Source organism: Copadichromis virginalis, linkage group LG11 (genome assembly GCF_057382275.1).
Source record: "Copadichromis virginalis isolate Kocher_CV1m ecotype Utaka linkage group LG11, C_Virginalis_male_GT1.1, whole genome shotgun sequence".
NCBI lineage: Eukaryota > Metazoa > Chordata > Actinopteri > Cichliformes > Cichlidae > Copadichromis > Copadichromis virginalis.
Genome location: NC_140628.1, coordinates 26323607 through 26344800, shown reverse-complemented (window position 1 = coordinate 26344800; position 21194 = coordinate 26323607). Strand labels below are relative to the sequence as shown.

General features: G+C 44.6%; 2 protein-coding genes across 3 annotated transcripts; both read left to right on the top strand.

The window, feature by feature from the left end:
* The first annotated feature begins 240 nt into the window (after positions 1-240).
* On the top strand, positions 241-11176 carry LOC146698855 (uncharacterized). Its single transcript, XM_085471691.1, is given in 14 exon segments — positions 241-712; positions 5273-5391; positions 5845-6074; positions 6415-6538; positions 6800-6921; positions 7404-7490; positions 7727-7816; positions 8102-8190; positions 8826-8904; positions 8907-9047; positions 9147-9269; positions 9692-9857; positions 10616-10704; positions 10866-11176. Coding segments are annotated over 14 exon segments (1656 nt in total). The 5' UTR covers positions 241-622; the 3' UTR covers positions 10973-11176.
* Positions 11177-11506: 330 nt separating this feature from the next.
* On the top strand, positions 11507-20520 carry pianp (PILR alpha associated neural protein). 2 transcript variants are annotated; one of them, XM_085471692.1, is made up of 6 exons: positions 11507-11779; positions 12289-12345; positions 12544-12935; positions 13319-13397; positions 18156-18302; positions 18987-20520. In XM_085471692.1, the coding sequence occupies exons 2-6, from the start codon at positions 12335-12337 to the stop codon at positions 19006-19008; spliced, it is 651 nt and encodes a 216-aa protein (XP_085327818.1). In that variant the 5' UTR covers positions 11507-11779; positions 12289-12334; the 3' UTR covers positions 19009-20520. The 2 variants fall into 2 exon arrangements, with proteins under 2 accessions (XP_085327818.1, XP_085327819.1); XM_085471693.1 differs by lacking the exon at positions 11507-11779 and adding an exon at positions 11786-11957.
* Positions 20521-21194: the final 674 nt, after the last annotated feature.

The following is a 21194-nucleotide window of genomic DNA, read 5'->3' as shown; positions in this document are numbered from 1 at the left end:
CCACTATTCATGTTGTCACTTTCTTTGCACCAAAGCAGGTTAAATGATCCACAGTGGTTAGTGCTTCCTAACTGGACACATTGTTATCTCTGAATAATGAAGTTTAACCGACTTTGTGTTTCCTTAAATTTTTTATTTATTCATTTATTTTTCAACGAGTGTCTTTCACTCGTCGGACGCTCAGAAATACAAGCTATGGGGAGTACATTTGAATGCAGCACAGTTTTACAGCTCTGTCCTCCGGTTGTCATGGTGACCTTCAGGGCCTGGATTTTGAAGAAGAGCCTCACACAGTTATATCATTTCGTGTATGCGAAACCGTACATACGCATTACAGTGTTTTTAAGTAAGGACATGGTGTACTTTTATTATTTATTAACGGGATTTAGCACCTCTTTCTGAACGGACCACATGATGGCGCTGTAAGGACAGTAATACACCTCTAACACATCGTCAACATCCGGCGACACGTCTCTGAGCCGCCCTGCTAAGCCTCTCGATGCATCTTTATTTATTTAAACCGCTTCAGACTCTTTATTTAAAGGAAATGCTGTTTGTTTGACGCTCTCTTCCAACTTGAAAGCCAGTTTTAAAGTGTAGCTAACCGGGTTAGACAACGCCAATGGGGGAGGTGAGGAAGCTGCAGAAGAAGTTGAGACAGATTGAAAATCTGGAAATAAAAATCAATCTCACCCCAGAGGAAAGATTCAAGGTACAGAAACACTTCATTCGCCTTTCCCTCTTCATTACATCTCCGTGTAGCCTGTGTGTAAATCCTGAATAAATTTCCCTCAGGTGAAGCACGAGGTTATACCTGCAAGAGCAGCACAGACACACATTTAGCCTAAATTAAAAACATCAGATAGATATTGACCTGGTGACAGTCACTACAACAAAGCTGTCTATTCAATAGACCACACAGTCAATGTAAGCATTAGAGGTTTGCCACACAGTACAAGTCAGCTGCAAAAAGGTGTGAAGTAAGGCTTCTTAAAACTAACAGTGTTGGCATCGTAAAGCCATGATTAACATGCATTAATAATAACCGTGTAATGAATAATTTGACAGTTTTCGCCCCAGGAACAGCAGAAGATCACAGGTTGAGCCGAATGCATCTGGAAAATATAATAATCAGAAACTTCAGGAGAGCTTCTGCGTGTTAAAGACCAGAATGTGAATGCAATAAGAGAGTGGCCGAGCCCCACAGCAGTGATTTTCGTGTACTGAGCTGCCCCTGGTTCTGGCAGTAGGACTGTAAATGCATGCATGCATGGCGTGACACACATTTCCAGCTGAAAGGCATTTGGCAGCGTTTTTCCCAAACATTTTGTGCATAAACAATGCAAGCCAAAATTTCAATTTCAAGACACACCTGCATTCATAGTTGTCGAAAATAGCCTGCACATCATCTGAAATAGGATCGTTTTTCTTTTAATTATATATTCTTAGATGAAGGCACGTTTAAAAGCACGTGTAAAGGATCTGGACGGAGCTTTAAACCTTAAGTTTAGCTGGTTCCGTCAGTTTGAGAACCTTCATTCAATGAAAAACAACCAGTGCTTCCCACCTGACCCCTCAGAGCCAGCTCATTTGATTTGTGCAGTAACTTTAGTCTATTTAATGAATCCATGAAAGTTGTTATCTTCTTACTATATAAGCATTTTATGAGTTGCAGGGCCTCAGGTGGGCTGAAATTTGGAGCTTTTTTTCTCTCTCTATCTATAACTGTATATATAATAACATATATAAAACTGCAGGTGTCAAAGTCTAAAGACAAACTTTGTACATCATAGTTTCAATTGCATGACACCAGTTTAATCTCTGTGACATGGAGTAACACAAACAAGCAATGGCATCCTTCATGTTTGATTTGTTTTCTCATCATTCACTGGAGAAAACGTCAAACATTGCATGCTGGGTAAACCTTCAAGGGTCATATCAACATTTGAGATAGATGGCCAGTCAAAGCACGTGAAAGCTGTAATATTTACCTGCGTTTAGATACCAGGTTCATCTCCATCATCTCGCTGTGATTCCCTCTGTGCCAAAGGCATTTTCTAATACAGTCACATTTCAGCACTTACGAATGCAGCGTTTGGCTGTGAAATGAAGAAGCAACATTGGTACTGACATGTTCTGTATAATCAGATTCTGTATAATTTCTTGGCTTAAACCTGACCTTTATGGTGTAACTATGCATATTTCCAGCTGTAGTTAGGGTAAAAAGTTTTTGTTACCTTACATAATAGAAGTTTATGCATACCTGTCCATTTAAGAAACAGAAATGGATGTTAAACTAAAATAAATGAGCCCCACTTATGTAAAATACTGGTTATAATATTGTGTTGCCAGAATTATGTATATGCAGTAAAACCCTCAGTTTGGAAACATATCACAAAGAGGATCCTGAATATATCTATTCTGAAAATGAAGTAGGACCTGGATCACAGAGGATGATCTGAGATGAGCCAGCAGATTAGGACACTACAAGTATCACAGCAACTGGATGCTTCCCGCCGGAGTTTTTTGACATTTTGTTTTTAATTCAATTTTGTTTCAAAGAGTGATTTAGCTTGTATCAGTTTAGTTCTTTTTTTAGTTTCACTGTTAGCATAATGACCTTGCTTCCCTCTAAAGTTTCATAAAGTGAGTGAAAGGGACACGCCATCTTATGCAAAAAGAAAAATGACACAAGATTAACAGGGATTGAGGCAACGAAATGCAGCAGGAACAACCACTGACATATTTGACGGTATCATTGAGCAAACCCAAATGATAAAGTCTAAAAAATCAGCTGATTATGAGGAAGTCAGTCGGGAGCATTTACACTTTACGTCATAAAAAAACGAATCAAAACATAAAGGTAATATGAAACGGTGACAATAACAAACATATTGTGCAAATTAAATCAGTTCTTATTTATAAAAACAGATCGTCTCTCTATTGCAATGTGATGAAGCGACTGAAAAACATAAAAGAGTAGCAACATTTTCCTTGCAGTGTTGTTAAAATGCAGTTTTATTCAGAGTTTTTAGTATTGCATCCTTTGCTTCACAATGTAGTGGTTTACACACTCACCTAACAAGTGAAAGATCCTCAGTTTGATCCCAGGAGGAGAAACCAATCCCCTGGGGGTTACGTCAGCAAAAGCAGCCAGCATAAAAAAAACATCTGCAAAGCCACCTGCTGTGGCGACCCCTCGTGGATAAGGAAGCAGCTGAAAGTGGCTTTATTGTGTCCTTTACTTAATGTGATGAAAGTTTAGATTAAAAAACCAATACAGGGAAGATGATATCGACTTTATGTGCAGGAAAAGATCAAAACGGGTACAATTTCAAATCAATTATAGTGCAAATTTAGGAGTAAATGCACCTGCTGCCTCTGCAGTCTTTTAAAAAATAGCTTTAAAATCCCCATACTAACCAGTTCAAACATCTCAGCTTGTTCCATAGGAGAAACCAGGAAGAGGAGCAGGTGCGTCTGACTTTATTTCGACTCTGCAAGCAAACATTCGTGGTTTAAACACAAGTGTATTTAAACCAATCAGAGGAAGGAACCAGGCCAAGGAGAGATTCATTTATAACAGCCTGCTTTAGTCTTTGGACATATACAGCTGGCTTCTTATCACTTTAGAGAACAGTGTTATGTGCAGTTTTCACAGCTAGTAATAAAAGGTAAGGCACAATGGTTTAGAGTATCCAACGTAGTGGGATTCTTTCATAAAGAGCAGATCACAATAATCCAATAAAGGTGAAAAATGAAGTGTTACTTTGCCGTGTGGGAGAAGAAACTTAATTTTGATGTGCTTTCCTTCAGCATTACCATTTATTTCTCTACTTCGCTACATTTTAGAGCAGCGGTGTCAAACTCATTTAAGTTCATAGGCCACTAGGAACCGAGTTTGATCTCAGGTGGGTCCTACCGGTGAAAACACTTCATAGTAATCATGTAATAATAGCAGACTTTTAAATTCTCCTTTTTTCTTATACAATGTGAAGATCGACTTTCTGAATGCATTTAACAAGCCTCCCATTCACAAAACAGATGAAGTGCAACCTGAGATGTTTTAGAAAAATAAGTGCAGTTTTTCCACGTTCTGTTATTACAAAGAAACCTGTAACTTTGTGATCATGGATCTTCATTCCAAAACCTACTTGCCACAGGGAATGTCTTTGTTTATAAGAAGCCTGTAAAAATGAGAAGAATGGCTCATGTCATGATCTTAGAGGTCTGAATCATTAACCTCTTTCAAAACAATTTTTATCCAACAAAATACAATCTTCTTCTTCTTCTTCTTTTGGCTGTTCCCTTTAGGAGTTGCCACAGTCGATCATCTTCCTCCCACCTATCCTTAGTATCCTCTTCTCACATCAGCCCTCTGCATGTCCTCCTTCACTACACACAGCTCCACGTTCAGCATCCTTTGTCCAGTATCTCCACTATCCCTCCCCTGCACAACTCCAAACCATCTCTGCCTTGATACTTATTTGAGCTGTCATTCTGATCTAATCCACTCCTAATGAAAATCTTCAGCTCTGCTACCTCTAGCCTGCCCTCCTGTCCATTCTAGGTATTTATATATACGTGCATGCCAATAGGTGGTCCAGTTGTGGCCTGCAGAGGCTGCATGTTTGATACCCCTGTTTTAGAGTGAAACGTTGTGCCTTTTCTTTAAATAATTGATCTGACAGATCTATTTGCTGGTTCCTTTTTTAATTAGAAAAGTAGACGGCAGTCTTAACTAGTCTTACCTAGATTAAAGTGGCTCTTCCACAGCTGATGATCAAATATTACGATTACACAGCAACACTTTATTGTTCTGTTTTAAGAATACATTTCCCACAATGCAAAAGCGTGTTAGATGCACTGCGCCTTGGAGATTTTCAAATGCCTGAACCCGTGTTTTAAAAATCTGTATTCCGCAATCTCCTGCTGGTAAAAACCACGATAATTTCGAAGCTCCGCCGAGAGCCACGAAAGATACAAACACTGATTTTCACAGGCAGAGTAAAATGCTGACAAATAAATTGAGAAATAAAAACTAGGGGAGTGCTCCTTTAACCGAGGAACCAGCCACCTAATCTAAAATTGACACGCTTGATTCACTCATTCATGCATATTTCAAAGCTCACAATCTAACAGGAGTATGCTGTATGTTGCGGGCTGCAGTCTAATAAATCGAGACAGGCCGGGTATGTTGGTTGTGCATATAAACAACTTGTGGATTTAGCAGCTTGGTTTACAACCAATCTCGTGCCTCTTCCCTTCTCAGATCTCCAGGAAGGCGGAGCTTCGTTCCAGATTGGCTGAGCTTCAGCTGCAGCTTTCTGGCCCGCAGCAAACTCTTGGGATTGTGGGAGACGGAAAAAAGGAGAAGATGAAAAGACAAGTGTAAGGAAGTGAGGGAGAGGTACCAGCCACGGGTGGGGGGGCAGATGAAGAGAAACATAATTCTTCAAAAGCAACAACATTCACTTTGAAGCCTTTGATCTGTTTTGTATGTCTATCCAAACACATTGCAGGTCAAATACTGTCATGCTTTAGGAAATTTGGAACTTTCTCCTGCTCGTCATGTGTAAACATCATTCAGGGATGTCGTTGTCCTTATTGGAGCCCCTAAGGAGGGAAATCCGCATGTGTGTGGACATTAACATAAAACTGAATGAAGTACGCTGATTTTCTCCTGGCAGGCAGACTACAGACTACTACTCTTACAGGAGTATTATTTTAGTTTGTATGACACTTGGAGATCCTCCGCAGGTATCCTCACTGTCACCAAGCTGTGACTGTGTGCAGTTTGCATCTCGATTATATATTCAGCACCTGCTTTCTGCACTGGCACAGGGAGGATGTCCCTGAGGCCCTTCCATCACAGACGCCTCCAGCCTCCAAGATCCTTAAGGGAGAAGAGGAGTCCAGAGCTCAAGCAGCGCCAGCCCCGGCTGCCAGGCAGAGGAAGGCGGAGATGGGCAGAGAGCGGGAAAGGACAGCGGCGGCCAAGGTGTCAGATAACTGTCGGGACGTGTCAGGCGACTGCGCGGGCTCTGACGAGGAGCGGCTACTACGGCAGGAAGGTGGGATAATTAAGAAAAGTGGCTGGAGAGATTGCCGTTACGATTTGTCACTGGCAGTTAAAAGCACAAAGCGGTGCCCTAATTTGTGATTAACATCTAAAATCAGATTATTCTTCTTTGCCCCGAAGGAGTCCTAACAAGCTCACGAGGCTGCCAGTTTTAAAACCAACTGGCTGCATATGCTTCCCTGAAGACAGGGCCCACGTTTTGCATCCTTGGAGCTAATTTAGCCCCACGCTTTGCAGTGGCAGACTAATCCATATTGAAGAAGTGTGTAGATTAACGAGCCAGGGTGCTGATGAGTCAACACTGCTAATTGCACAAATCATTTCTTTTACAGAAGCTGAATTTACATCCCTCAAAGCGTCGTGGGAGAAGGCGAAGTTTCGCTTGAGGCTGTTGCAGGGTCACAGTGACATAGTCACCTGCGTGGTTGCTGTTGACAACCTGGTGGTTTCTGGGAGGTAAAGCAGGAAAAGAAGACTCGATTTGCATAATGGATATGCAAAGTGAACATTTCACCTAATTTATCACTTAATAGGCTCTTGCTCTCTCCCTCGCTGTCTGACATATATTTGGTTTTCTTCCTCCGCCTGATCACTCGGCGCAAATCTCTTGCGGTTTATGTGGAACGCCTTTTAACTTTGCTTGTTTTCTCCCCCCTCTCTCTTTCTTTCCTCCTGGGCCCTCCCTTTTTCTTCCCGTCCGTCATTCTCACTCTTAAGTCGAGATACGACAGTGAAGGTGTGGCACGTTCCCACTGCAACAGAGCACAAGAACTTAGGAGGTCACACCGGCGGGGTCACCTGTCTGGCAGCACCTCCCCCTGAGTATTGCAAGAGGCTGGGTGAGGAAACACACACGCACACACACATCCTAACATGTGGGCCGAGCAGAGCTGAGTAATGCCTCTGTCCTGCGGTTTGGTAATTATAGGATTAGTTCATCAGATCAGCCCAGAGAGAGGTAACCACAGTGGACACTTTAGAGAGTTCACTGTCTGTCTGAAGCAGGCAGCCTTCCATCATTTGCACTCCAACACATCTCCGGCTCTCCTCCTACATCCCCTCCCCACCTGCTTCCCCAACTTAAAATACCAAGTCTAGAAGTGAACTGATGACGCAGCTCAGTCGAACCATAGTCTCTCTTACTAATTACATGGTTCCTTTTTAGTCATTTTCAGTCTTTGTCTTGCGGTCTCCTCTTTTTTATTTTGCGCATCATCACTTATTTACAGCTTTTTGCCAGCGTAATCTCTTTTCTCTTTCCGTCTCCCCTCCTCTGTCCCCATTCTGCTCTTTGTTTGGTCTGCGCGTACCCCCTCGACAGCCTGGTCCCTGTCTTTGTCCGACAAAGAGAGGTTTATCTTGAGTGGCTCAGTGGACTGCTATGTGAAGATCTGGGCCCTGAGTATTGGTAGGCTTAACCACACAAACACACACACACACACACACACACACACACACACACACACACACACACACACACACACACACACACACACACACAGCGACATAGAGTGACATACATATATAGGTAGATGGAGCCTGAGGGTTGTGTGTGGGAAATGTGTGCATCGTAATCAATGTTTGCCTGTGTGACTGATGGCCTGCGCCCTGTCAGTTAAATTCGATTTTTACTGTTTCCTTCAGGGCAGTGTGTTAAGTCTATCTACACATTCAACGCTGTGACCGCGCTCTGCTTTGTGCCGGAGGAGGATGGCTACATCATCACTGGATCAGGTGTGTTTTCCTGAGGACAGTATGTGTTGGTGACATACCTATTTTTGTGCATGTATGTGCCCGTTTTTTGTTGTTGTTTATGGGACTAATATGCATGCAGAGTCTGACAATGTGGCATCATCTGCCAGTGAGTTAGGGAGAGCAGCTCAGAGTTATCGAGCTGAATCACAGTGATGGAGGCACACAGTTTAGGCAGCCAGGCTCAGGTGGGTCAACCGTAACCCACAATAATGACTGCCAGTCGCCTGTCAGCGCGTATTAACCTCACACTCTGTCACCCCGCAGACGGGGGGAAAGTTCAAGCCTGGAGCTGGGACACTTTCCAAAACTGCCAGTCAGTCAATGCTCACCAGGAAGCCGTCACCTCCATCCAGGTGGGTGGGTCACTCACCTGCTGACCATCACGCTCTCTTCACACGGAGGATGCTCAAGCTGTTTTCATTTTCAGCCTATTTTTAACTTGAAGAGTTTTTTTGTTTCCCTTCTGTGGCTGTCTAACGTAGTTTTTCAAACTCTTGATTAGTAATTTGTGAAAAAGCCTCTTCCCCGGAAATCAAACGGCTATATTTCTTCACATCATCCTCACGCAAGCTTTCCTTGTTTATTGCTTTCAAATGGAAATCAAAGATATTTGTTAAGATGTAAGCTGTGGAGCTCGTCCAATTTTAGAGCATACTGTATATATTTTGAGCGAAAAAAGGCTTTTTTATGAATATTGAAACCCAGAGCTGGATATGCACATTTTTTTTTCAATTTGCAATCATCATAATATGCCTGAAGCATTAAAGCGTAGCACATCATTGTCATCCTCTGTGTTGTTTATCATGCAAAACGCAAAATCCATTTATAACCAGCAGCAGAAGCACAGAGACATTTTAAAACTGTTCACACACTTCTCTTGCATTTGCACTAACATGCATACACTCACTCTAAGACACGTGTACACAGACACACACACAGGTAAAGACTTAAATCACCATGACAACTGTGTCTCTTGTGCCCTCCGCAGTCTCAGGGTCCACTGGTGTTCAGCGGCTCGGCTGAGGGAGGGTTGTCTGTGTGGGAGAACCGGGGTTCAGATAGAGACCCCTGAGGCTGCTGCACCACTGGAACAGCCAGGTGACAGGCTGCGGAGGGGAGGCGTGCGGGCGTCTAACCCTCAGCCCGCGGGGAGACAGAGTGTTCCTGGCTTATGGTCGAGCCTGGCTCAAAATCCTGCACTGGAGGACCGGTAGGCTGTGTGTGTGTCAGAGAGGAAGATCCAAAAAGGAAGGCAGATTTAGTGAAATCTGCATAATCCTTCCACCTAACATCTGTCCAATTATCACAGGAACGATGACCAGACTGACCAATCACAGCAGTATCACCGGAGTAACAGATTGTATTCACCAGACGGGAGGCCTCCTAATTGGATCCTGCTACGATCTGGCGAATGGAGAGAGCAGGCTAAATTGTGAGTCCCACATCTCTCTTTTTTTACCATTGCAGGTGCTGTTGCAAAGCCCGCACTGCTTTGGTATCTTCAGAGAACCAGACCATTTTTTGGCACCTTTGAAAACCAATAATTATGCAGTGTTGCTAACAGAAGCTGGGATAATTACCGTGGGAAGGAGATCATTGTGGACAGAGTCTGGGGGCTGCATCCCGCAGCAATTCCAGCTTTGAGGCCAGCAGATTGGTGATGGTGTGTTTCTGCCAGCTATTTTTTAGGGGAGGCGAAATATGCGGAACTGGTTCTAGACTGGGGACCAGTGCTGTATTGCTGGAAAACGAGCAAACCAATTTTAATTTACCGAGAATGTAAAAACGCAGTTTTACACACTTTATGTTCCTCCGTTGACTTCCGGTCCCATCATGTCTCTCTCCTCTCTCTAGTGTTCTCTCTGCCTCAGTGTCGGTACCTGGCCTCTCTGACCTGGCCTGACGCTCCCAGAATCATCTGCTTTGCAGCATGGACCACTGGGAGCGGAGACCACCGATGGGTCACCGGAGGTCAAGACCTCATCGTTTGGGAGCAGCTCCCGAGTTCCGGGAGGCAAAGGTGGGAGCGATACTTGTCAACACCACTGGCTTAAAAAGATTATAGATCCAAGCTGCTCAATTATCTTCCTTATTTGAATATTCATTGTTTGTTCTGAGGTCAGCTGCACTTTTAATTCTAAAGCTATAATTGGATTTAATGTGCTAATGGGTTTAATTGATTTTGACACACACATTTATCTTGATATCATGCTTTTGGTTCAGGGGGTGTTAAATCTAAGGCGAATATAAGGGGCTAGAACCAGCCTGCCACAGGGCTCAATCTGGTCCACTGGACGGGTTTGCAAAGAAAAGTCATGAATACTTCCAATTTTTTCACGAAATCTCGGTGCAGTGGTACCAGCTTGACTGTACCGGGAGTAAAAATCTGTGAAAAGTTGAAAGTATTTCCACGACACACCGAGTTTGAGGACTCATTAATCAGAACATACTGTGGTTGTTCAGTTGTGATTTACTCCACATATGAAGTGTTTTGTGCCTTTGTAGATCAGCTGTGTAAATTATAATGCACATCTAATGAGAATAGATTGAGTGAACATGCAAAATTGAGACGTATTTCTACAGCAGCACCTTTTTCCTCAGACATCTCAGGCTGTTTTTCATCTGTTTTCTAAATGCGAGTGTTGCCAGAGTGTGATCTATAGGTTGCTATGCAGTAGTTTTACTGTTTGGTCCACTTGAGATGAAATCGGGCTCTTCTGTGAACTATAACGAGTTCAAAGCGCCTGCTTTATTTAATTGCGGGTGTAAATGTTACAGGGGTGATGTCACGGCAAGGATAGACAGTCTAATGGATTCCTGTTTACTGGAGTCAGAGGGAGACACTGAAGATGATGAGGAGACTGATGGTACACACACACACGCTGCAATTTCACACACATTCACATCTTCATTTGCTGCCTCACACGTTTAATGAGCAACCGTGGAATTGCCGAAATGAATACGGTCGTGTTAATTTTAGGTGATGCTTGTCGTGAAAAATCGTTATGACCCCCCTCGTCTAATTTAGATTACGAGGATAACGACGAAGGCGGCGATGAAGGAAAAGACAGCCGGTCCGCCGCCGCGGAGGAGGACGCAGGGTCCGGCTCGTGGCTCCGCTGCGCTCTCCAGTGAGCGCCGCTTTCTCGTGCCGAGAACACCACGGCCTGCAGCCATGAAGAGGAAATGAGAGGGTGGGAGCGAAGTGACAGCGAGGGAGGGTGCAGGGGTGTGAAGTGTGACAGACCGAATATCAGTGTTGGAAGGAGAAAGTGAGCGAGTGTGCGTGTGAGCACGATAAGCAGATTGTTTTCTGTGTAAATATTATTTTCACATACAATAAAGCTGTCACACTGTGACTCTCACCAACAAATTTGCATCTCTTTTTTGCTCTTTTTGTATTTCCGTCTGACCCCGTCTCCTCTGGAAACACCAGTTCTTTAGCCTCCTCTGCCAGCGTAAATGAATGTAAATTAAATTTTATTCCCGTCATTCCTTTCTCTTGCGCCTCTTCCTCTTTACTGTCTGTATTTCTGTCTCTTTTTTTCTCTCTGGGGTGTCCTTGCTGTCTTTGTAAACACAATTGGAGAGGTTTCTTCTTTTTTTTTTAACCTCCGCCTCCAAAATGAGCTTATTAATGTCGTCCTCGGTATCATTTCTGTTTGGCTCGTCAAATTCATTTCTTTTTCCTCTGTGTCCGTTTAATTGAACCCATTTAAAAAAAAAAACATAATTAGCATTTAAATCTCTTTCCTACAGTCTCTTGCCCTCCCCACGTCGCTCTCTCTCCCCTCTCTTACTCCACCAGACTCTGCATGTCTCAGTCGCTAAGGCAACCGATGCTTTTTTTTCCCCTCCCTCCCTCACTCTCTCTCTCTCTCTCCCTGTATCTCCCCCTTTCTCTCTGTCTCCCTCTCTCATTCCCTCTCTCCACAGCCAGAGGTAGGCATGATAACTGATATGTGTCGGAGCGCGTGTGTTCGTGTGTCTCTGAGTGACATTTCTGTGGCATTTATGCAGTAGTTGTTGATAGGAAGTTATCTCTCTCTGCTCAAAGTGACTTATAGAGTACTCGCTCCATGCATGACGACTCTAATGATGATTAATGTGCCGTGCTCAGGTGTGTGTGCGCTGTGGATGTGTGTGACAGGGCAGAGCAGACGACCGGTGTGTACTTCTGGATGTTTTTTTTTTAACCATGCAGATGTGTGTGTGAACATGTGGCGGACAGTTGAGCTTTAGATTGTGATGCCCCGGGGAGTCCGCGTGTGTGCTTCTTTCAAAATGTGACAGAGTTGGCTTTTCGCCAGCACTCTTGCTGCTGTCTGTGTTTACATGGATTTTATGTGGCAAAACACAAGAAGAAGAAGAAGAAAGGAGGCGACAAAAAGCAGGACCCTCCCCCCTTTCTGGCTTTTATTCCTCTCTTGCCCCTCTGTTTTATCTTACAGAGAGAGATGATCGGAGAAGAGGAGTCTCAGTGAACAGAGTGAAGCGATGGAGAGATGGTAAGATGGATAGTTTCTGAGGTGGAGAGATGTGTGGGACGCAGATGCATAAAATGTCATTCTGAGTGATGGCCGGCTTGAGAATCAATGTCTAAGCTGTTGAGGTCGTGCAGGGCGGCCGCGGACAATGCATTTTCTCAGATAACTGTCCTGTCACTCCACCCTCTCTCATCCTTTCTCCTTCACCTTTCCTTCCAGCTCCATCTCTCCTGTCGCACGACTGACTGGCCTCATCTCTCTCCTCCTGGTTGCTTTGGTGACACAGCCCTCCACCTGTAACCGTGACGACAGAGAGGCCGAGGAGCAGGTGGACGCCTTGTCGGTCCAGCTGTCCGTCACCGCCCAAGTCACGCCCACCCCTCTGTGGGCGGTGGTCTGGGGTCCCACGCAGCAGCTGGAGGACGAGACCTACCACTTCCTCTCCAGCCAGGAAACCGATCACCTGTACCTGCATGGGAACCAGCAAGAGGCCAGCACCGCCACGCCTGAGAACTGGCTTTACCCTGACGAAAGCATGCAGCCACCACTGGAGCCCAAGAAGGGAGTGGAGGATGGTGGGACTGAGGCAGAGGAGACAGAGCCTGAGGAAGGTGGGCATCAAGAGATGAAGGATTTCTAAATAAAGGTGTCCATGAGTTGCAGTGAGCGAACACACTCACATGCCAGGAGTCCTCTAGGGAATTAGCTGTCATGAGGGTGAAGGCTGACACCCAGCTGTGTGCACCCGGCTGTGTCTGCGGCGGGGATTGCCTAATAAAGTTCTCATCACTCACAGGGAAGAATTAGCCGCTGTCATAACTGCAAAACACAGAGGAGACGTCATCGGATGGGTGTGATAGTTGGAGGCTAGAGTCTTGCACGTCCAATTTGATGTTTCAGCTGGCTACACTGTTTTCTTCTTTTGTTCTGGCTACAGCTAAACAATCTGAGATGAATAACTTCGTGAGTGTGTGTGTAAATGTGTGTGTTACAGTGGACCCACAGTTCTATGTCACCGTGACCATCTCCTCGCTGCTCATCCTGACAGCAGTCATCATTACAGCCAAACTCTGGTAGGAACCAAAATTCTCTCCTCCACCGTGTCGTGTGTGTGTTTGTGTCCATGACCACATAAATGAGGTGGGCATTGCTGAGTAAGGATGAGGCGACTTTCCTTGTGTAAGCCTGACACGCAGCAGGGTGGTGTTACTGGATTCTTCTGGTTAAAATACCTCAGGGCCTTTTTTTTTTTTTACAATGGTAAGAAATAGAAACTGGGTATTTTCCAAAAACTGAAATTGCACACTTCAGTGGAAGCATATGAATATAGCAGCATCTTGGACACTTTAATGTTGAGAGAGGTGTATGAGCTGCTAATTATCATCTTGTTTTTGTTCTTTATTTTAAAATCATGGTTCTTTCCATTAAAGCAGGGATGTGTTGAGGCCAGCTGAATGTTTGATTAGAACAGTCCCAACATGGGGATTTGTAACCCCACCAAGAAGTTGAAAGAAAAACCTGAGGCATAATGAGATGATTAAAAACAAAATATTCTACTACAGAAAAAAAAAATTGTTTTCTGTCTTCAGACTTTTATCTCATTAATTACTAGATAATTGCACTTCATTAATATTTTAATAATTGTAAGTGGACTAATCTCGATTTGATGACCTGGTTGTTATCCAAAGACAGTGAGGAGAGGGTGCAGAAAGGCAAAATTGTAATCTTGGCTTAATCTTCACTGTAGGTTATACCTGACTCAGAAACTTGTCAGGACAGGTCATAAGTGTTAACAGAGTAAAGCATATGTAAAAGAAAACAAGGCCATAAACTGTGATGTCACCGGTGGGTTCACAAAGTCTTCACTTGTGCTGAGTCCTTGAGATGAGTGTTTTCGGATGTCGCTCTCTTGTTTTTTTTAACCAGTAAGCAAGTATGCGTGCTAATAGGTAACACTGTGTTAATCACATGCTAGCCATGGGCTGAATCACAGCCTGCTTTATTGATTATTTTACTCCGAATGGCAGCATGATTTGCTAAGTAAAATTCATAATCTTCTCTTAAATTAATAAGACCAAAAACAAACTCGTTAGGATAGACTTTACATAGGAAGTGGACATACCTATGAAGCCATGATGTCACCCATTGTTTGGTGGAAGCTTCAAATTTAGCATTTTGGCTGCTGACCATGTTGGTTTGTGGAGCCTGTATTTGGGCAAGTGGACGGAGTAATTGGCTAAGGCTAACGAACTCGGGTTAGCAAGCTGAGCAAGTAGCATCCATAAACTGTATGTGAGCAACACAAAGACACAGACATCTGCTAATTAGTCTTAATTAACAGACTGATTAAAATACTGCTGTGAATTTCACTCATTAAAACTGAAGCACAGACTTGCACCGTCGCTGGAAGTTCCTGACGGTGCTCCACCAGAAACTTCCTTGTGATTACTTTGCCTGCTAGCATGTTACCACAGTCACCCACAGTTGACATGAATAACGCCCGCTTGTCTGCGGTCTCTACATTTACTCTCTGAGCAGTAATTGCGAAAAAATGTGATGGAGTTCACAAACAGAAAACATTCGCCTTCATTGTAAAAGTTATGCCTTACTGCTCCACCCAACACATTTTAAGCAAACAACTTCTTCTCTAAAGGCAGAATATCATTATTTCTGGTTTGCATCATTTACAGGCAACCTGCTGTTTTCCGTGCAGACTGAGGGTACCACAGTAACTTGCTAACAACCAAAGCAACTACAAGAAGTTTTTGGTGTAGCACTGTGTATCTCTATTTCAACCAGTTTTATGCTAGCGACTGCTAGCAACCTCCAGCTACTGCATAATACACATTTTTTCTTTCAGGGCCTGTGCTAACACACTGGTATCTAGGCTTGTGTGACTCAAGCTTAAAGGCAGCTATTGACTGAAGCTACCTGTGTTGCCACAGCTTTTAAGCCTTAAAAACATCAAAACAATTGACTTATAAAACATGTCATTGCTGTACAGTTGTTATAAAGGTTAAATAATCCATAGATGCCAAAACCGTATTTAATACTAGGCTGCAAATATTCCTTTTAATGGTGTATGTTGGCCATTTAAACATAGAAGTCAGTGGCGACTGACTCACTTTTGTAGCCAGCCTCAAGTGGCCACTAGAGGAACTGCAGTTTATGGACTGGTTTCATTTTTCAGCTCTGAGGTGAGCATCATTACCACTTTATCTTAGACTCCTGTACAGCCAGGCTTCCTCTTGGACCCAGATGAGTCTCCCTCTGCTGGAAATAAATTAAAAATGCAGGTTTATGGCACCATCTATGGAACTTGTTTCCATCACTGAGTTTTTTCCCCTTTTCTTTCTTTCTCTTTTTTTGCCAGGCAGAGTTCATTTTGACTTAACTTTGGATTTTTAACTCAAACTTTTGAGTAAGTCAAAATTTTGACATATGGGTGTTTTTCATTGGCATAAACAAGCTTTAATAACCACCTAATTGTCTTTAATTTTGAGACCTATAAGTCAAATCCATCATAAAAACCCAGATGCCTCATGTTTTATAGACAGTTTAGGAGAGTGCTGAATTTGCTTTTTTATGTAGTAGTATTTAGACTTTTGTTGTTGTTTTTTTAAATAAAGCGAGTAAGCAAGAGACACCATTTTCCCCCACACATGTGTGTAATGGGACAGATGCATGGGGTTTAGATGAGTGGGGTTTTTCTTGAAGAGGAGACTTTAATGGCTGCAGATGTGTTTGCCCGCACACGCTGGCCTGCCCGTCTTGTCTGTGCGCCTGTCGCCGATTATGTTACGGGCCTAAATGAGAGCTGAGTAATTGCTCACTAATGACTTTATTAACAGCACTTGTGTTCCCAAAAGTCACGATTGGCACAGATGTATCATTTAGAGCCATTAAAGTTGCAGTGATTAAGCATTAACTATAACCAGTGATCTCTTGTCTTATAGTTTTGGGTGTTCACGTGGCGTCCCCGAGCGTATAGACGCAGAGTGGGCGGTGTGTGTGCGCATGTGTTATGTTTTCAGGCCGGGGAGGCAGGTAGGAGGTGATCCGTACACACATGGCCATTATCTCTCCGCGATGTAGTGAAGCACTTCTTCGCCTTGCTGAGCAAACCAATAACGGCTCATTTATTTGACCGCTGGGACCCCTCTCTTCCCACTCTCACACTCCCTCCCCCCCTTCTCGCACTCCTCCTCCTCTTCCTTACTGTAATCTCATCTGCACATCTTACCTGAATTTCTGTTGTATCACTTTTTTTTCATTGCCTGCATCGGTATGATTTGTTCTCCCCCATATCCCCTTTTCACGCTCTCTCTTAATCTCAATTTTGCTCCCACACTCGTACATTATCTACCCCTCATACCCCATCTACCCCTCCCCTCCTCGTTTCTCCTTCCCCTTCGGCTCCCACTGGATTTTTTTTCTCTTCCTTTCGTTGAATACCTGTTCTCTCCCCCCCCCACACACACACTTCTTTTAGGTTCCTCGCTTTGTTCCAGTTATCGTCAGTGCCTTGCTCTAAAGCTGCCTGTCTCTGCACAGCCGGTACTTCTCTTATCTCCCCCACCAGCACCGCCAGTCCGGCTGCAGATCCACAGATAATCCTCCAGCTTGCCGTGAGCTGATACATGATAAGCCCCCCTTTCTCTCTGTTCCTGAGACTGGCCTTCGCTCTTGTTTCGATAACTTACTTCACCTGGCGCTGGCAAAAAAACAAAAAAACCCTACACTGCTTAGTGAATCCCAAGTGGTATTAGAATAGCGAGAACTGCAGGGAGTCAGTCTGGAGACATGGCAGCAGCTCCTCTCTATAGACTGGCTCGTACTTCAGTGTCATAAATGTGTAAATAACACCATGTGTTAGAGGGAGAAAGGAACGGGAAGGGGGTACAGATGGACCGAAATGATAGCCTATAGTGGAAATTGGCCACAGTCCAGTTCATTATGATTATAGAAGAGCGGCATATGTGCTCAGTGATTTTCCCAGCCCTAAAATCGTCAGTGTGGCTAATGTCATCAAGTGTGTGACAGTGTGTGTTTGTGTGTGCGCGTACAGTGAGAGGAGTCAGCCAGGAAAGAACAGGTGTTACTGAGGGACAATGAGGGTGCACGAGGGCTTTTATGGCGGTGAGAACAGCTTTGTTGTGCGTCTAAGTGTTCCAAAGAGCCCGAACCTGCGCCTCTCAACTGCGTCTTCACCAGAACTCCCCTCTCCTTACAGGAGTAATGGCACGACACCTCAGTCACGCGCCACTGCTCCGTCCGTTTCTTCGCCTTGTTGCATCCTTCCCACCTCCAACCTTCTGACTCCCTCCCCACATCTCACAGTGAAGTCTCCTTCCCCATTTCTCGCTCTGCCTCCCTCCCCCCCCCTCTCTCCCCTCTCCGACAGTGTTTTAATGAGTCCGATGAGTGCACTAATTCTCTCTCACAGTGGCAGGATAATGTGTTCGCTGATGCTAAATGGATCGGCTGTTCCTGATGTTCTCTGACTTTGTTTCTCCCTCTGTGTCTTTCATTCTGATCGCTCTCCTTATCGTTCCTCTCCGCGCCTCTCTTCATTTCAATCTCTCTGTCGTTTCCTCGTATCCGTCTCGCCCTCTCTTATTGTAATATCTGTCTCAAACTCAAACTAACTTTATTGCATCTGTTTATGCCCCGTTTCTCTTCTCGTTTGTCTTATCTCTCTTCGTCCTCGCACTTGTGTCCCACTCCATGCCGACTGCTTGCCTCTTTAACTCTTCATCCTTTGCAAATCTTGTCCCCCTACTCCCCTCCTCTTCCTCCATCTATCTATCTGACTATCCTTTCTCTCCCAGTTACGATCGCAGCTGTTCCCAGCATCCGCCCCCGCTTTCCCGTGGCGTAGCACCCCCCCTCTCCCTCGCTCTCCCTCGCTCCCTTGCTTCGGAGGACAGCCGGCAGACGCTGCACAGCACCTCCTCCTCCTTCACCGACAGGGAGAGGTAATGAGTCGCCTCACCAGCTCTACACGGCCCGAGTGTGTGCGCGTGCGTGCGTGTTTGTGTCAGTCTCTAAGCCGCATGTGCGTGTGCGAGTCTCCGTGCAACCCCTGGATTGAAGTTTTCTTCCGTGTCTGTGTGTGAAGCACCCGTATTACCTTTTCGCATGCACTGTAAGGACGTACCTGGAGTGTAATTGGACGGTGGTGCTATTCTCTGTGGAGTATTCAGGCCTGAAGTGTTGGCGCTGCTCTAAGATGTATCAGTGTTTTAAACTCCCTCACCGGATGAGTCATCCTGGGCCTATCAAAAAAGGCGCCCAACCACCATCCATGAAATGATGCTTATATTCGAGAGTATTTAAAGTTAATCTCAATCAGGATAATTATAGAGCTACACTCCAGTGCTCCCCCTCTCACTTCCTCCCCTCCCATCAGCTTCACCTCCACCTTCCTCTCCTCCTTCCTCGCTGCTCTTCCGTTTCTTCCTCCCCCCCCCCCGCCACCCTCTCCGTCCCCCTGCGACGCAGCGTTCCTTTTGCATGTACACAACTTTTCCAGCTTCAGGCTTTTGTGCTCCACTTCTCCTCTCTTCTTCTGCCTTTTCCTTCCATCGCCGGGCCTCCCCAGCTTCTTCCTTTCCTTCTATCCCTCTCACTCTTCTCCTCTGTGTCTCTTGCTGTGTCAGGATCCCTGTTGTGAACCTCTGAGGTGACTGTTTTTCCATATGGTAAACATTTCTACGGGGCCTGAGGAGGAGCATCAACAAGACCGGAGGGTGCGCCCGCAGCACCGTTTTTATTTTCTCTAAACTGTGAAATGAATTCAGGGATCCCAGGTATCCAGCCATCACAAAACACTCCTGCTTCCCTGAGGTCTAAAAAAACAAAAAACAAAAAAAAGGAACATCTGAACTCATCTCCCTCCTTTCCTCCGTCCGTCCGTCCTTCCTTCCTTCTGGCTTGGTGTAAATTTCTGTTAATGTGGATCTGCGTCACTGTGACACGTTCTCCGTTTTCCAGCCTTTATTTGGCCCCGAGCTCTGCTAAGCTTCGACCCGCCACGACTAATTCACAAACAAGCAGTTTAAACAACCATGAAGCATCCCATTATCCCCAAAATGCCCTACCTGTGCTTCCACAACCGTTCTCACCGATCCAGCCCCACATGTGAAGCTGTTTAGTATTAATGGCAATCCCGGCAGAGTCTTCTTTTTACATAACATGACACTCAAATTTGGCTCAGATTAACAGGCTTGTAGATGGTTAAAAAGCCATTCTGAGCACCTCCACACACTGAACGGGGCATTTCACAAAGCTGTTTGGCACGGCTGTAGCCAGCAGTCAATGTGTTTAACATGTCACGCTCCAAAAACTGCTGTTTATTCCCCGCTTTGAGCGCCCGAAATGCAAATAGTGTGGCTATATCCCTCTGCACTATGCAGAGGAGCCTGTTTTTGTTTCAGTTTTTCCTCATGATTTGTTCTCTTAATTATCTGGCCGACGTTCACCTTTTCTCGGCGAACCTTTTTTTCTGCCGGACGCTGCACAGGTACTTCAAATATTCAGGACATGAATGGAAGCGAGGAACCGTTCCTGCTGAAAATCGATGTTTCCCAAAGGTTTGGATGGTACACTACAAAGACAGATTGATGTATCAGTGAACTGCACATGTGATCAAAGGACTGATGTTAGCACAACAAGATGTTTTTCTTCTTTTTTCCCCCCCTCTTCTTTTCACCCGACAGCCAAGTATCTCAATCTGGAAAACAAAACCACCATTGTTCCCTCTCACATTATTATCATCATTTTTTTAGCTGTCTTGGGTGTACCAAAGGAAAGTAGAACATCAAGGAGCATCGTTTCTGTATCTCCTGTGAATCTGCATGTATACACCTGTGAGAGTTGCTTTGAATCTATTATTTATAAAATGTCTATTTTACCTATCAGTGAGTGATGTCTTTTAGACCCTTTCAAAGCCAAATGTCACTTTGTGTCTGGCAACTTTTCTAAGCAGCTTTGAGGCATGACCCCCTCCTCCCCTCCCCCTACCAGTTACACAAACACACACAGATTCCCACTACACACATAGTGCTGGTGGCATCATGCGTAGCTCGTGCAATCCTCCAGATATCCAGTCTTGTGATTTTTAGTAGCATTCCTGTAGAAATGTGGTCTTTCTGTACCATGGAAGTTCAATAAAGACTCAATACTGGCGTTTTAGCTCTGCCTATCTGTTTATTTCTGTGCATGTTGAATAAATTCCCCCTGGAGCGGTGCGATCGGCAATGCTTTACGGGAAGGATAAAGCTTACACCGTGCATTTTAATAGCTACCCCTGTATCCTAATCTTTTTCTCCCTGAAGTGAACATTTAGTCCACTGCCTTGCATTGATTTGAAACCACAAGCTTGGCATTGAAAAGTCTTGAATATGCCAGCCACGGTTGGCTGTTTTTACACCATTGAGGAGCAGATGAAAGGAGGTGAAGAATAAGGCGCTTGCTTTTGTCTGAAACTTCTTCCTTATCTCCTCACCTCATACGGATTTCTTGCGCTTTACAAAGATTAACGGGGTGCTAAGCAAGAATTTCCTCTGTGTAGTTTCTCAAACAAATGTCAATAAAATCAAGGCGGGCACGAGTAGAGAAATGCCACTGGAGTGTATTGAGATTCTGCGGCAGCATTGCCGCACAGCGTTTCCATCTCCTCTGGGCATTTTACTGATCAATCAAAGTAATTGATTGGCTCGGTTCCGCGTGGAAGTTTTAATGGTGGTCTAGTTATGAGACGTACCGGCAGGTGTTGCGGCAATTTAGGAACCATGATGGGTAAACAACAAACATTAATGCATAAGTTTAAAAAATAACAGGTGTGAACTCGTGCATGCGGTCTCTTG

Coding starts and splice junctions, on each gene's coding strand:
- pianp (XM_085471692.1), top strand. Junction 13,398..18,155: donor ATCATTACAGCCAAACTCTG/GTAGGAACCAAA, acceptor TTTCTCTCCCAG/TTACGATCGCAGCTGTTCCC. Junction 18,303..18,986: donor TCCTTCACCGACAGGGAGAG/GTAATGAGTCGC, acceptor TTGCTGTGTCAG/GATCCCTGTTGTGAACCTCT.